The following is a 16,941-nucleotide window of genomic DNA, read 5'->3' as shown; positions in this document are numbered from 1 at the left end:
TGGATGTTTGCCAGGAAGGGCCTCTGGCAGTTTGTCTAATTGGGCTAAGGTTTGTGAGATAACTAAGGAATTTGTGTTGGGAGGCATTTGTTTTACTTTGAGTTGAACGAAGCTGGGAATGAAGTAATTCCCAGCTGTTTGAATAAAGTTTTGTTTGTTTTTCCACGGACTAAGTTTATTACTACCTACTTGGGCCTGGGTCACAACAGTAGCTACCATTCCAGATATCCTGCAGATCAAGTAAATGTCCCAATAAGTATTGTAAATGCTTGCAAGGAAAAATAAAATCTTTGCACATACAGTTGGCGGTCTTAGAATGATAGAATTCTAAAGTTGGAAGTACTGTTTAACCTTGCAGTCCCTTGTTTAGAAAAGGCATTGGTTTAACACTTCTCTGACTAATGCTGTTTGGCCATACTTCTTCTAGAAGATATCCAGCAAAGGGTGACTCACCAGCTTTTTGGGAAATGGGTTCCACTGTTGACCAAAGTTTCTTTTTCAGGAGGCAACTGGATTTTCTTGTTTTTTCTTTGGAAAACATTTCATTTCTCATCCAAGAAGCTTCTTCATCTCCTTTTCTCTGGATAAGAAGTGAAACGTCTTTTTCAAAGAAAAAAACCTGGTGCCTCCTGAAAAAGCCCCTTTGGGACAACCATGACCTGGATGACTGAGAATCTCTACAGAGGTTCCACTGTTGAACTAGTAATAGCACTTAGACTTATATACCACTTCATAGGGCTTTGCAGCCCTCTTTAAGCGGTTTACAGAGTCAGCATATTGTCCCCAACAATCTGGTAACGTTTCAGACACAGCTGTAGCCAACTGACCTTCTTCTATTTCTAGATTATTATCCCATTGTAACCATTCCGGCAGGAGCTCGCAGTATTGAAATCCAAGAATTGCTAATCTCTAACAGCTACCTTGCAGTCCGCAATTTGAATAAGAAATATTACCTAACCAAGGACTGGACAGTTGACTGGCCTGGAAAATTTTACTTTGCCGGAACAATGTTTGATTATCAGCGGCCTTTTAGCCATCCAGAGAAGCTGTCCGCAGCTGGCCCAACTAACGAGACTCTCATCTTTGAAGTAAGTGTACTACTCTTTATTTTCTTCTTGAAGTTTGTTTTAGAAATATCCTGAAAAAATCTAGTCTGGTGTAGCAATTGTCCACTAGAGTAAATTGTCATGAATGAAAGCGAATATGTCCAGGTGTGGGCTTCAAAAATTTTAGCAAGGGGTTCTCTGCCTGGTTGCTGGGTGGGAGTGGCCATGGCAGGCATGGCCTAGTCAGCCTCCTGCACTGCAGTTGGGGGGGGGATTTTTGCTCTACCCAGGCTCTGGAGGCTTTCCTCAAGCCTCTGGGATGGCGAAAACAGTCTCCCCAGGTTCTGGAGGCCCTCTGGAGGCCGGAAACGGGCCCAAACTTCCGGTAGGCCCTTTTTTCACCCTCCAGAGCCTCCATGTGCTCCCTGCACTTACCTGCATCCAAAATGGGCCGCGTGGGGACTCCTGGGAGGGGCAGGGTGGGTGAGGCCAGCCAGGAGTGGGATTTGAGAGTTCTCCAAACTGCACAGAATCTTAACTAGAAAGGTTCTCCCGAACCCCCAGAAGCCCACCCTGAATATGCACCAGAATAATGTTTCAGGTTCCAATCTGGGTCAGTGTCGTGTCCCACTCCTCCTCTGACGGCCGAGTCGGGGAAGTCCGTATCAAGCGTGCCTCTGCAGCTCTGCCAAAGTCCTATCAGAGTCCTCAGGGCAGGCAGGAATCCAAGGTGTGACTTCAGCAATCCAGATTAGACTTTGCCTGACTCAGAGAATGCCAGAAAGCAGATCCCTTATATAGGCCATGGGGTGTGGCTCCATGACTCAGCACTTATCCAGGCCTGCCCCTCCCTTCCTTTTGCTGACGTCGCCTCTCCATTCTCCGGAAGCGTGGGTCTATCCATTGCATCGTTTCGTCTCCAGCTGTTGGTAATCCCAGCTCGTGGCTGGCTTCAGGCGCACATGCTATTGGAGGGAGGTTTGTTTGTTCCGTTTGTCCGGGTATGGTGCCAGGGCTGGAGGCTGGAGGCATGCCAGGACATTCTTCTGTACTATCAGCATCCGGCAGGAGATAAGAGGGGCCCGGCTGCGGCGGGGGGAGCGAGCGAGGCACAACAGTCAGTCACCAGGACCAGAAGTTTAGTTATCAAAGTTTTTGGACTTATTCTGGAGCCCATCCTCAGCGAACTTCTCCCTAGTGGAGTGTTACACTCACACTCTGCGCTACCGACCCAGATTGGACCCTGCAGAATGAATTGTTGGCAGAAGGAATGCTAATCCTTCTTTGGGTATAACAGAAAAATCATACAGCTTTTCTAAAAAATTGACAATGGGCAACCTCTATTTTCTTAACTGATATGTCTGAAAGCTTTGGTCTTGCAGACATTTCAGGTATATCAGTTAAGCTTCAAAAAAGGGGTTGATACCAGATTTTTTTTTTTTTTTAAGATAGTGCTTTATAAGTCTTACAATTTGGGTCGAGGAGCTTTCTGAAACTGCATTGACCCTGAGATTTCATTTCTCGGTCTCTTCTCATGAAATAATAAACAGGACTGCCATTGTCGTTGCTATTTATTAATTTCTTTCTACTTGTCTGAGAATGTTCATACATTGCATATCACCGAGAGCCATCTGGATAATTGGAGGAGCTTGTAGGTTGAGCAAATAAAATGTAATAAAATCAATCAAGCCAATTATCATGTGAAATGCTGAAGAGCACTGGTGTAGTTTTCTGTCATTTTCATCCTAAGACCTCCCTGGCTGCTGTAGTTTGCTAATCAGAAAAAGCCTGATGGGACAGTTTCTCCTGTGATATTTGTTGTCTGATTAATCACAGCATAGAAGACCTGGGAAGCATCCAACACTGGAAAAATTAACTCACCTCCCAGGGTTGTTGTGTGTGTGGGGAAAAATATTAGGAAAGACTTCCATGCAAGCTACCTTAATCTCACAGAGGAAAATTTGGATGTAAATACAATCAATAAACCCAGGAAACAATTTTCTTGCCCATCATTCCTAAAGATGCAAACATGCAGACAATATGAGTTTACTAAAGATGGGAAACTGATATATAGCTTCTTTCTAAAACTCCAAAATCCATGATTATGACTGGAGGAGAAAATAGAAGTCGTGTTATGGATATGTGCTAAATTAGAGCAGCTATAATCTGGCAATGTAAGTAATACCAGTCTTTGGCATATGGTTTTGGTAATATAGTTGTGTCTTCTTAAGTGAAGACATGCGAAATATTTTTATTATTATTGCAATCCAGTTAAGTGGAGTTTTTTTTTTGGGGGGGGGAGGGATTCTGGTGAAGGTAATTTAAGGTCATTTGTTTTTAATTTTTAGTACTTGTTCTAAAAATTGTGGGCTAGAGGCTGGCTGGACAGGAAGTTATTACTGTTTGTATTACACTCCAGCCTTCAAAATTAAGATCTTAGAAAGAAGAAAAGATAATAAGGCAACTTAGACTGTCGCACCCTGCTTTATATGAGAAACACAATCAGAGAAAGAATTATGGAAATGAAATTTATGTCAGAGCCTCTTTTGAGCCATATGGTGTTACCTATATCATATTCCTTTATACTGAATATTCAGTTTCTGCAGGCACTGTAGAGGTAATTATATGGCTGATTTAATCAAACCATCTGTTTCTATCTTTCCGGATGTTGCTGCCATATGCAGAGGCAACTAGTTTTTTGTTTTTTTTAATTATGACATCTCACAGAATTAATATGTGCATCTTAGCTTCAAAAACCTGTCCACTGTTGAACAAGGAAATTACAAAATCCACCATAAAATAAGTGTGTTCTCTACTGTAACCTGTTAAGAGATGGATGGGATGCTTAAAGTGGCAATCATTCAACAGAAAAAGAATTTACTTTCAAACTGGGAAAGGTTTGGCTAATTAAAATCAATAAATCATTCCAATGACTTCTCCCCTTGTCAAGAGGGAAGAAGGCAACCTGGGAGAAGTACGTTTTTTTTGATAGTTTAGCGATTACTGAGTAAAATGCAATGTGGGCTTTCAAAGCTCTGCTTTTATTGTTAGCTTCTGGTTGACAAATTAGTTTTGATTTTCCCTAAAGAGAATGTGTTTTGGTCAGAGCAGGAGTCTATTTATGAGACACAGATGTAAATTCATTGCAAGGGATAAAAATGTCCCAATTCAGTGAAAGAGGCTAGATGCAGGGGTGAAATCTAGCAGGTTCTGACAGGTTCTGGAGAACTGGTAGCGGAAATTTTGAGTAGTTCAGAGAACCAGGAGTGTGGAGGGAATGGGGATTTTGCAGTATCCTTCCCCTGTCAAGCCCACCAAGCCACAGCATGCCCACCAAGCCACACCCACAGAACTGGTAGTAAAAAAAAAATTGGATTTCATCACTGGTTAGATGTGCTCCATGCCTTAAACAAGTATATATCCTCCACTCCTCCGCTCGCAAGAAAATACCTTATGCCACCAGACTTGAAATTCTGGGTTTAGAAGATTTAGAACTATGCCGCCTTCAGTATGACCTGAGCATAGCTCATAAAATCATCTGCTACAATGTCCTTCCTGTCAATGACTACTTCAGCTTCAACCACAACAATACACGAGCACACAATAGATACAAACTTAAAGTGAACCGCTCCAATCTCGATTGCAGAAAATATGACTTCAGTAACAAAGTTGTTAATGCCTGGAATGCACTACCAGACTGTATGGTCTCATCCCCAAATCCCCAAAGCTTTAACCAAAAACTATCTACTGTTGACCTCACCCCATTCCTAAGAGGTCTTTAAGGGGCGTGCAGAAGAGCACCTGCGTGCCTACCATCCTTATCCTAATGTTCCCTTTAGTTGTATTCATTTTATGTATTCAATTCATGCTTGTACTTATCTATATTATTTAATATGTATTTGACTAAATAAATAAATAAATAAAATATTTACCACATGGTGCTTATAAAGGAAGACAGGATGAGAAATGCATTTCATGAGAAAGAAAAACGAGAAACTTTTAAAAAGGGAGAAACTTTTTAAAAGTTACTTTTTTTCTTAATGCACTGTACAGGGTGATGTGAATTCTGAGTTGTTCGTATTGTTTTTAAAGTTTGCAATGAAAAGTCTTCCCCACAAAATAAGGTGTGTAACCCCTTCTTACTTCAAGAAATCTTTTTGGGTAAAAATCCTTTTCATGCATATGAATCTGGTTTCATAGAAAATATTCCATAAAGATTGTAGGGAAATACTGTATCCCTTTTCTTTTATACTTCTGGTTAGCTGATCTCCCATTCTGCCCTGGAAACAATTGAACTTTCCTGGCAAGTTTTATCTTTGATTCAACTTTAGTGGATAAAAGCAAGATCATGGGCTGATCCCGACATCCTATTTGCTACCTAACATGCAGATTCAGTGGCAGAAAGTGAAGAGTAACTAAAAAGCCTCTTGATGCGGGTGAAGGAGGAGAGTGCAAAAATTGGCTTGAAACAACATTAAGAAAACTAAGATCATGGCATCCGGCCCTCTCAATTCCTGGCAGATAGATGGGAAAGAAATGGAGGTTGTGACAGATTTTATTTTCCTGGGCTCCAAGATCACCGCAGATGGGGACTGCAGCCAAGAAATTAAAAGACGCTTGCTCCTGGGGAGGAAAGCTATGGCAAATCTAGACAGCTAAAAAGCAGAGACATCACCCTGCCAACAAAAGTGCATATAGTCAAGGCTATGGTTTTCCCAGTTGCCATGTATGGCTGTGAAATTTGGACCATAAGAAAGGCTGAGCGCCAAAGAATTGAGGCCTTTGAACTCTGGTGCTGGAGAAGACTCCTGCGGGCTCCTTGGACTGCAAGGCAATCAAACTGGTCAGTCCTAGAGGAGATTAAACCTGAATGCTCTTTAGAAGGCCAGATCCTGAAGATGAAACTCAAATACTTTGGCCACCTAATGAGAAGGAAGGACTCACTGGAGAAGAGCCTAATGCTGGGAATGATTGAGGACAAAAGAAGAACGGGACGGCAGAGAATGAGGTGGCTGGATGGAGTCACTGAAGCAATTGGTGTGAACTTAAAGGGACTCCAGAGGATGGTAGAGGGCAGGAAGGCCTGGAGGAACGTTGTCCATGGGGTCGCGATGGGTCGGGCACGACTTCGCAACTAACAACCACAACAACATACAGATTCAGAAAGGTTCTTGGCAAATTTCATTACAGTGCTGTCTGACTTCTGGAAATCATCATCATCCAAAATGTTTTCTTTTTCTCTGTTACAGTGGGATGGGGTGAAAGGCCTGTCATTTTGACTTTTTGACCTTGCTCTGTTGCAGTATTATCTGGGTCACTGGAAAGTATTTTAAATGCAGCATTTCACGGCCATCCCAGCTGTGAAATATAAATAGCACTAGACCATTCAGGAAAGTGAGCAGGTGACCCCCATCCAAAACACTTAAGTACTATGGTATACTTGCTATAGGATGCCTCATGCATGTTCCAGATGAGATACAAAATCCTCTGTCCCACTAGCCATCAGTAAGGAAAAGTGCATGTATATAATTTCAACTTTACATGCCCATATTTTTATTTTTTATGTGACTCCCTTACCCTCTACTAACCTAAGCATGCATTAGAAAAAAAACCTATTTTTGGGGAAATAAACATTTAGGAATTCAACCTCATAATACAACTCCGAGAACAGTGGTGGGTTGCTCCCAGTTTGGACCGGTTCTATAGAACTGGTAATAAAACTGGTGGGAGGCTCCGCCCACTGACCTGAACGTTATCATAAGTGATCTGCGCATGCACAGAAAAGCACATGCGGACACAATGCAAACCAGTAGTAACGGTAAGTAGAACCCACCCCTGTCTGAGAAACTATGTTTCATATCTTTTTGATGAGGGCTGAGTTCCTTACAGATGCATATTATACCTTTCTCTACTCACTTTGCAAACCAATTCTCCTTAGTTTGAATTGTTCAGAAACTGCACTAAAATCATTTGGGGCAAAACTCATAACATGTTCAGTGGTTTCAGCTTTCTTCCTTCTTTTCTTCCTTCCTCAAATGTGTTCCAACCTGTCTATCGTTCTTCTATTCTCTCATTCATTGGCTTTGTTTGTGGGATGTGTAAAATTATTCTTCATGCCCGTAATTGCTCTGTAGTTTTAATTCTGTATTTGCTGGTGCAGCATATCTCAGAACACGAGTTCATAATATAGCTTCAGTTTAATGACCGGCAGGTCAGACCCAGCTGCATAATTCTCACTAAAATCTCTATAAGAGGTTGACATACTAAAGAAAGTGTTGACATACGTGTTAAAAGGACTACTCAACTGGCTTGCCAATGTACATAACTATTTGTACCTTGGTAAATACTGAGGAAGAGGAAAGAAATAGATACCTATTTGGTCAAGGATATTTATTGCTTGAAGTCTCAAATCAAATCAAAATTGGCAGGAAAAGAAAAAAAAAGTATTTAATTTTGGAGATTTTGGAGAGTTTAGAGAGCATCAAGGCCCCCACAATTCAGCTCTGAGCTACAAATATTCTATTGGTAAGAGATTTTAGTTTGCCCATTGTCTAAGCTTCCTGAATCCCTGAGCAAAAGATGTATTCTTATGAACAGGTTTGGCAAATTCTTATTCTGCTAAGTCTGTGGTTTTTGAGCATATAAAGCCCCTGTGGTCAGAGCTGTTGAGCACTGTGCCTGAAGTCAGGTGGTTGGTGTATTAAAAGGTAGACCTTAAACAGTTATGTAGAAAACCTGGAAATGTTTAAGGAGGTTGTTTGCCAGCTGTAAATTTAAGAACTAATGCCAGTTGGCAGGGATGTTTCTGCCTGGAATCTCTCCAGATAAGTAGATGCAAGTGCTTGGAAGCCTTTCCAAAACTCTTGGTTTTTTTGTCACACGGCAGTATTTGCCAACCTTGGGTATTGTATTACCAGAAAGGGGATTGTTTTTGGAACTTCAACACTTCACACTATTGTAGCCAGAGTTATTTTATCTAATGCTGTGATGAAATCGACCTTGCAAATCGACAGAAGCTGTTTTTCCTCCTTCTTTCTTTTCCTCCTGAAAAAGAGGCTTCTGTTTCTAAAGGTTCTTCTCATTTGAAACAATTTTCTTGCATTTCTCTTGGCCATTTTTCCCATGTTAAGCTGCTTTTCTGGGAAAGGTTGCTGTTGGAATTTTGATGTTTTTTTCTTTCTTTTCCTTCCTGGGACGAATCTTCCCTCTGAAATATCTCACAGCACCCACAATTCGGAAATCAGAAATATAAAGCCTTTGGGAATAGATTTCTGTGGATGTCTTCCCTTTTGGGATTTAATGGATTCCTGGGAGTGATGCTTGTATAATGAAAGACAGGCTATTTTTCCTTTCTCGCCTTTGGGCACTTGATCAGTAAATAAGTACCAGAACACTATGTCCCAACCCTGAAAATTTCACTGAAATTCTCTTCTCGTTTAGTAAATGTTTCCAAAAGCAAATGTGCTTGTGTCACCACGAATGGCAACATGCAAGATGTATGCCCAGCGTTTAGGTTGAGGTATTCTGTAGGAACTTGCTTCTGTGTAGAAGGCAGCTTGATGGTAGTCCTGTCTTAATAAAGGAACGTGAACATGATGTGCTTCGTAGTTTCGTGGTCATTCAGAATCAAGCCAGAGTATTTGTTTTGTAGCCATGCAAACTTTCCATAGCTGCAACTGGGCTTTCCTATGTCTTCTTGCTGAAGCTGGAAGACTAAAAAAAAATAAAATTAAAAAGTGGGCTTTTAGAAGGGCCTGGTTATCTCTTTCTGTGGCAATCTTTAATTTTCTATTTTTTTTAACTGATGTGACTTCATTTTGCTCAATTATACCCCCGTGCTCTGAACTTGAAGGGAAGCCCTTAAACAATAGAACCAGCAAATACATCAGAACCCAAAGAAAATAATATAGATTTCCTGATGCACTTGCTAGCCAAATTAAATGTTAGCCACTCCTAACATTAGACCCCCGACAGAGGGTTTCCTGCCACATTTTGAACCCACTGCAAATTAAAGATACCTCGATGAGGAGGCTCCTACAAATCTAAATAGGGAGTAAACAATGTAAGGAAAAGAGTTAGCCTTTGGAGACAGGGTGTAGTTGGGAATCATAAATGTTCTTGGCCATCACCCCTATTCTGAGTGTTCAGGAACAGCACAGGATCTCTGATCCTGAACTCCCTTCACCCAATGCTTAGATGTCTGGATTAAATTTTAATTGGTTAGATTTCATTTAGACTGCAATCGAGTATCAGATGGTGCCAATCAGGGAAACAGGCATTCTGGATGAAGATAAAAAGAGTAATCCGCATAAAGTTTTGACCCAGCCCTGTGCAATTCCTGCTGCTCCCAGCAGACTTACTAAGACATTAAATAATAGAATAATAGAGTAACAGAATTGGAGGTCTTCTAGTCCAATTCAAACTTTGATACTGAAGTGGTCCCCCAGGATTACTGCCCTTAGGTATGCTACTATTTGTGAAATAGGAGTAAAACCAGGGGTGAAATGCTACCGGTTAAGACCGGTTTGGCTGAACCGGTAGCGGCAGTGGTGTGTGGTTTGGAGAGCAGCGGTGATGCGTGATTCGGACAACCGGTAGCATGAGGCTCCGCCCACCTGTCCGGACTTCGTTACTTCCTGATTTTAACCAGGAAGTATCCTGTTTTTGATTAAAACATGCTCAGAGGGTCCAAGCATGCACGCACTTCCGAACTGGTAGGACAGATAAGTAGATTTCACCCCTGAGTAAAACTATGACAGAATCACAACCCCCAGTTTTGACTTTAAAAATGGATTATATTAAAAGCTGCTGGATATTGTGTCCCACTCCTCCTCTGACAACCGGGTCAGGGAAATCCGAATCAGGTATGCCTCTGCAGCTCTGCCAAAGTCCTAGCAAAGTTCTCAAGGCAGGCAGGAGACCAGAAAGTGATTTCAGCAAGATATGTTAGACTTTGCCTGACTCAGAGAATGCCAGAAAGCAGATCCTTTATATAGGCCATGGGGTGTGGCTCCATGACTTAGCACTTATCCAGGCCTGCCCCTCCCTTCCTTCTGTCGCCGCCGCCTATCAATTCTTCTGAAGCGAGAGTCACTCCAGTCTGCAGCTGTTGGTAATTGACCTTCCTCAGGCTCACATGCTGTGGGGGAGGGGGAGGGGGAGGGGTCTAGTTGCTCTGTTTGCCTGGGCATGGAGCCAGAGCTGGGGGCTGGAGGTACTTCTTCCTCCTCAGCCTGTCTGGGCATGGAGCCAGGGCTGGGGCTGGGAGGCATACTAGGACATTCCTCAGCGTTCGGAAGCAGATAAGAAGGCCCCGGCTGCGGTGAAAGCGGGCGAGACACAACACTGTAATATCCAGGATGCTTCTCATAAAAAAATTAAGCACTATCTTATTGAATCAAATTATCTATAAAGGTAAAGGTAAAGGGTCCCCTCGCACATATGTGCTAGTCGTACGCGACTCTAGGGGGTGGTGCTCATCTCCATTTCAAAATTGAAGAGCCAGCGCTGTCCAAAGACGTCTCCTTGGTCATGTGGCCAGCATGACTAAACACCAAAGGCGCATGGAATGCTGTTACCTTCCCACCAAAGGTGGTCCCTTTTTTTCCTATTTGCATTTTTTTTTGAGTTGCAATATTTTATAACTGCTTTACAAAGTGCTCTGGGTTTTACAAGTCTTTTTTTTTTTATTCAAAAAGTTTTACAAAATTTTCCCCCCTCCTTTCCCCCAGCCCCCCTCCCATCTCCCTTCCCAAACCCCCCTCCCCCTTCCCCCTGACTTCCCGGAACAAACACAAGGTATAGTTAAAAATAAAATAAACATATACTAAAAAAATTCCCCCCCCCAAAACTGTTATACCAATTTTCCCCCTCTAACTCTGACTTCCTCCTTACATAACCAAAATCCTTCAAAAAAAATAAAAAATTAACAATTAACAGTAATAAAATATATAAATCAATAAAACAAATTAATCCTAAAGTATTTAAAACCAGCTAATACATAAAAATCCAATCCAATTCAGAAAATATCTCCGTTATAGTTTCTATAACCATATAATTTCCCCCCCAAATCTTTCTTACATAAGACCTTTCAAAAATATTCTATTTGCAATTCAACACAACACATTATATAATTTCAATACAAGAAATTACAGTATCTATTCAACTTTAGTCCTTCCTCGTCAAAATCCAATATAAATCCAAATATTTAGTCTTTTATGATAGATGTGAAACATATAATCAACCCATTCCTACTTGCATTTTTTATGTGCTTTTGAACTGCTAGGTTGGCAGAAGCTGGGACAAGTAACGGGAGCTCATTCCATTATGCAGCACTAGGGATTCGAACCGCTGAACTGCCGACCTATCGATCGACAAGCTCAGCATTTAGCCACTGAGTCACCGCATCCCTAAATTATCTATAGCAATATCTATATCTATTAATCTTTTTGTGATGACAATGTGGACTCCTGGTAACTTCTTGAACAAGTCCCTGCAGTTTTGTTGGCAAGATTTGAGAAGTGGTTTGCCATTGCCTCCTTCCTAGGACTGAGAGAAAGTGACTGGCTTAAGGTTTCCCAGTTGGCTTTATACCTAAAATGGGACTAAAATTCATAGTCTCCAGGTTTCTAATCTTGTACCTTAACAACTGCACCAAACTTCCTCTTCATATTTATATTTAAACTACATCGACATCTATCTTTATACCATCTAAATCTATATTTCATAACCTTGAAATGCAATTAATAATCAACCACTTTTGAATGTTTTATAGTCTGTATTGTCACCTAGGCTAGCCCCTTATGAGGGTGGATGTGGATGAGAAGCATTCATTTTTTATAGTAGTAGTAGTAGTAGTAGTAGTAGTAGTAGTAGTAGTAGTAATAATAATAATAATAATAATAATAATAATAATAATAATAATAATAATAAAACAACAACAATAATAATAATTTTATTATATATATATATATATATATATATATATGTATGTATGTATGTATGTAGGTCAAACACCTGTGAAAACCTCAGAAAACAATATATATATGTATGTATGTATGTATGTATGTATGTATGTATGTATGTATAAATATATATAAATATATAAATATTGCTATACCTGGTGACAGCAGAATTGATGAGAAACAACTTGAAAAAGTCACCAGATATCAAGATTTGAGAATCGAATTGCAGAGACACTGGTATAAACCAGAGCAGGTGGTTCCAGTGGTACTCGGCACACTGGGAGCTGTGCCTAAAGACCTAGGCAAGCACTTAAAAGCAATTGGCGCTGACAAGATCACCAATGGTCAGCTGCAGAAGGCCACCTTACTAGGATCTGCTCGCATAATTCGCCGATACATCACGCAGTCCTAAACGCTTGGGAAGTGTTCGACTAGTGATCTGTGATACGAAATCCAGCATAGTTATCTCGTTTGCTGTGTATACTGTCATTTTGTGTAAATAATAATAATAATAATAATAATAATAATAATAATAATAATAATAATAATAATAATAATAATAATAATAATAATACCCTCGTATGTTACATTACCTCTGCCTGATTTCTCAATTCTGGGTCTTGCAATAAATCAGAAAGCCAAACTATTAGTTTTTCGGAATGGATATACAGTATACTGCTGGACTAAGTCATGAATATCCATGTTGGAGTTCTCCCAGAATTTCATGGACTGAAATAGAAATAGAAGCTGGCTAATAGAACTGGAAAACGTATCATTCTTCCAATTTTTCTTTTTTCCTTTTCCCATCCCAAACCACACAATTTGCTGTACAAGTAGTCAATAGCAAACTACTCAGATGTTATATGTTCAGTGTTTCTGGACATGGACGCCCCCTCCTTTTTTTTGGGGGGGAGTAACAATTGACTTTATTTTAGACCATTTCCCCCACTTGTGATCTCCACCTCCACTTCCATATAGATTTTTCAAGTCTGAATGTCTTGACTTTTAAAAATGTTAATTAATTTTGATTTTTATTTTTCTCCCATGAAACGTTTCTTTATTCATTCTCTTTTACGTCCTGCATCTCTCCATAGATTTAGTCCCGTTGATATTGGCAATGGATCATGTTTCTGTCCATTAGATCCATCTTCAAAACTAAGACATCATTGAAATTCACACTTTAACCTTTCACAGATTAATCAAATGGGGAGGCTTGAATATTAAAATATTGATATTATAGCTTTTTTTCTCTCGAGGAAGTAGCTAAATCCTATGGTTTTATAAAGCAATTAAAAAGAAAAATACAATGCAAATAAATTATTCTTACAGTAGTGGCCAAAATTGTGGAAACCTTTTGGGAAAAGTATTTTTGAGGTTTGGTGGCTAATAACACCACTTTTTTTTTTTTGGAGTAACAATTGACTTTATTTTAGAGTTAGACCATTTCCCCCACTTGTGATCTCCACCTCCACTTCCAGATAGATTTTTCAAGTCTGAATGTCTTGACTTTTAAAAATGTTAATTGATTTTGATTTTGATTTTTCTCCTATGAAACGTTTCCTTATTCATTCTCTTTTACGTCCTGCATCTCTCCATAGATTTAGTCCCATTGATATTGGCAATGGATCATGTTTCTGTCCATTAGATCCATCTTCAAAACTAAGACATCATTGAAATTCATACTTTAACCTTTCACAGATTAATCAAATGGGGAGGCTTGAATATTAAAATATTGATATTATAGCTTTTTTTCTCTCGAGGAAGTAAATCCTATAGTTTTATAAAGCAATTAAAAAGAAAAATACAATGCAAATAAATTATTCTTACAGTAGTGGCCAAAATTGTGGAAACCTTTTGGGAAAAGTATTTTTGAGGTTTGGTGGCTAATAACGCCACTTTTTTTTTTTTTTGATAATCCTATTCCACTGCTGGAATGGCCTGGGAACAGCCCAGACCTTAACCCAATTGAAAATCTATGGAGCCGACCAGTGGTGGGATTCAAGTAATTTAAAAACCGGTTCTCTGCTCTAATGATTTCTTCCAAAAACCAGTTTGCCAAACTGCTCAGAAAGTTAACAACCGGTTCTCCTGAAGTGGTGCGAACTGGCTGAATCCCACCACTGGAGCCGACTAAAGAAACTTGTTAGTCAGAAGCGACCCAGCAATAAAACCTAATTAATAGAAGCAATCCTTCAGTCTTGGTTTCACATTATAACAGCTGAAGAACTAAAAGACTTGGTTCACTTCATGGGAAGACATTGTAAGGCTGTAATTCATGCGAAAGGTTGAAGTATTAACTGATGTGATAATTTTTGTATATCACGTTTTTTCTATGGTGATAATTTTTGTATATTTTGTTTTTTCTATGTTTCATTTTTTTCTTTATACTGTAACTGCTATTCTAATAGCAAATCCTTCATACAAGTTATTGCATTCCATTCTTGATTAAATTATCTTTCCATTGATATATAATTTTATGCTACTACTCCCCTCCAAAAAGTGGTGTTATTAGCTAGTTTTAGAAAATACACTTTCCCCCAAAAGGTTTCCACAATTTTGGTCACTACTGTGAACCTTTACCTAAGATTTAGTGGATTTGTTTATCAATTCATTCATGAATAATGGAAATAAGAATTATGAATGAACATATGGGAAAGAAATGAGAAAGAGAGTTGTCCCTAATTTAAAGTAATTGTGTTTACAAAAACTTCCATTGTTTACATTTAGGTTATAAATGAACACAAATGTCTTTTGCAGAATCTTGTTGTTTAAACCTGTTTAAACATCTTGTTGTTGGCTCTTTTAAAAAAAAGATCTGTTGCATCAATGCATATCATTAAACACTCTTAATGCATTAATTTCAAACTTATTATCACCAAAATCTTAACTTGTTTTCTTGAGTTCTTCTGTAACATCTGAGATGGACAAGTGTGAATAAAAAGGGCTCTCACTCCAAAGCAGGAACTATAACAGTCCGTATACTTAATGAAATTATAGTAATACGTCAAGACCTGAGATCACAATTTTCATTGACAGGAAAATACCCTAGTTGACTGCTCCCTATAGAATTTATTGCAGTAATCTAAATAGAAGGCAATCAAGGCAGTTTTATGGATGCCAGAGCCTCTCTCCAGGAAGAGCCACAACTGAAAATGAGTAGACCCCTACCTCCCGTTAGTTGTCTAGTATGTTCATAATTGACATCTGTCTAATTACATGGTCATTATGAAAAAGACAGATGTGGGTAGTCCACAAAATGAACCGGTTGTACTGCCTTTATGAACAGGGAGTGAAGTGGGCAAAACCAGGAATAGGCTATGTTTCCTTTTCCATTTGTACCAAATTCCTAGGATGAAAGTTCAGGAGGAACCCAACTGCAGGAGAAAAGACCGTGGGTGAAAATCAGTGGTGACATGCAAACTTTCTTGCTACTGGTTCTGTGGGCGTGGCTTGGTGGGGGTGGTCATGTGACTGGGTAGGCGTGGCCAACTTTTTTTAAAAAAACTTTTAAAGCATATTTTACTACCTATTTGCCCAAACCAGTAATAAAAAAAATGCTTTATATAAGTACGTGGCACAGCTGAGATTTTTGGAACTTTTTTTTTTTTTTTTTACTACTGATTCACCTGAACCGTTAGTTTTTATCACTATCATTTCGCCCGAACCGGAATGAACCAGTAGCATTTCACCCTTGGTGAAAACTCATTAAAGGAAATGGATTGATTATTTACAAAACAGATATCAGATTAAGAGATATCAGATTGCCTTTGAATAATTAGGATGTATTATTTTATGTAATGGGGGAGTTAGGAAATGAAAAGACTTGGATGAGGTTAATTGGATTAGAAGGGAAAATTTTATTCTATGTTTGGTTTATGTATAACAATACCTTGTGATTGACCCAGGAAGCCGGGTGGGGGGGGTGAAGGGAGGGGTGAAGGGGGTTTTGAGGGGGGGAGGAGGGGGAAAAGTGGGGAAAATGTTTTTGTTTGTTAAAACTTTTTCAATTAAAAAAAAAACTCATTAAAGGGAGATCCAACCAGAATTAAGAAGAAATGTTCTATCAGTGGGAACAACTAATCGGTGGAATGAATTGCCTTCTGAAGTTACAGGTGCTCCATCATTTTTCCCCCCCTCTTATGGTGATTAGGTGCTGTTACAAGGGAAAAATCCTGGCATTCTGTGGCGGTATACCTTATCTAACCTGAATAACGAGAACAAGATATTCACAAAAAGACATAGCTACTCATGGGTGATGGTGCAGTCAGATTGCTCAGCGACCTGTGGTAGGGGTGAGTATGTCAAATGTGCCCAAAATATATCTTCCTTTTTCCTATTTATTTAGGACTGTACCAAACGGCAGAATCTAACACTGAAATCTACTGTGTATTAATTTGAATTTACTGAATTATTGGCCCTCAATTCATTCCTTTCCGGTTAAATTCCCTGTTTTCTAATGCTTGGATTACTTCGATATTTTTCTTCCCATGGAAAAACCATTTCCTCTCTTGTTAAGGGCAATGTCGCATCACCGTTTCCAATCTCTTGAAGGTTTCCTCTTTGACTTAGCTTGTTGGAAGCCAGCGGTGAAGGTTGCAAGTCATAATTCTGCCTCTGTGAGATTGTGCGACCATCGTAATTGTAAACTGGACAATTGAGCAGTCAGACTGTGATCACACAACTACGGGGAGCACTACAATGGCTGCAAAAAAATCAATAAATTGAAGACTATTTCTAAGTCCCCCTTTTTCAACACCATCATAACATCACTGAATGAGAGGATGTTGGTTCTGACCAGTTCTGGAGAACCGGTAGTGGAAATTTGGAGTAGTTCGGAGAACCTGTAAATACCACCTCTGACTCCCCCCCACCATCTGTTCTCTGCCTTCCGAGTCCCAGCTGATCGGGAGGGAATGGGGATTTTGCAGTAT

The 16,941-nt window shown here is 39.6% G+C and overlaps 1 protein-coding gene across 1 annotated transcript in view; it reads left to right on the top strand.

Annotated features, from left to right (window-relative positions):
• ADAMTS18 (ADAM metallopeptidase with thrombospondin type 1 motif 18) overlaps window positions 1-16,941 on the top strand; it is a 132,418-nt gene that overhangs the window by 85,223 nt on the left and 30,254 nt on the right. The window contains exons 16-17 of the mRNA XM_058154984.1: window positions 844-1,088; window positions 16,161-16,302. Coding sequence (XP_058010967.1) covers window positions 844-1,088; window positions 16,161-16,302 — 387 coding nt within the window. The remainder of the gene's footprint in view (window positions 1-843; window positions 1,089-16,160; window positions 16,303-16,941) is intronic.

This window comes from Ahaetulla prasina, chromosome 12, assembly GCF_028640845.1.
Source record: "Ahaetulla prasina isolate Xishuangbanna chromosome 12, ASM2864084v1, whole genome shotgun sequence".
Taxonomy (NCBI): domain Eukaryota; kingdom Metazoa; phylum Chordata; class Lepidosauria; order Squamata; family Colubridae; genus Ahaetulla; species Ahaetulla prasina.
Note: the sequence above shows the minus strand (reverse complement) of the source record. Positions and strands in the feature narration are given on the sequence as shown.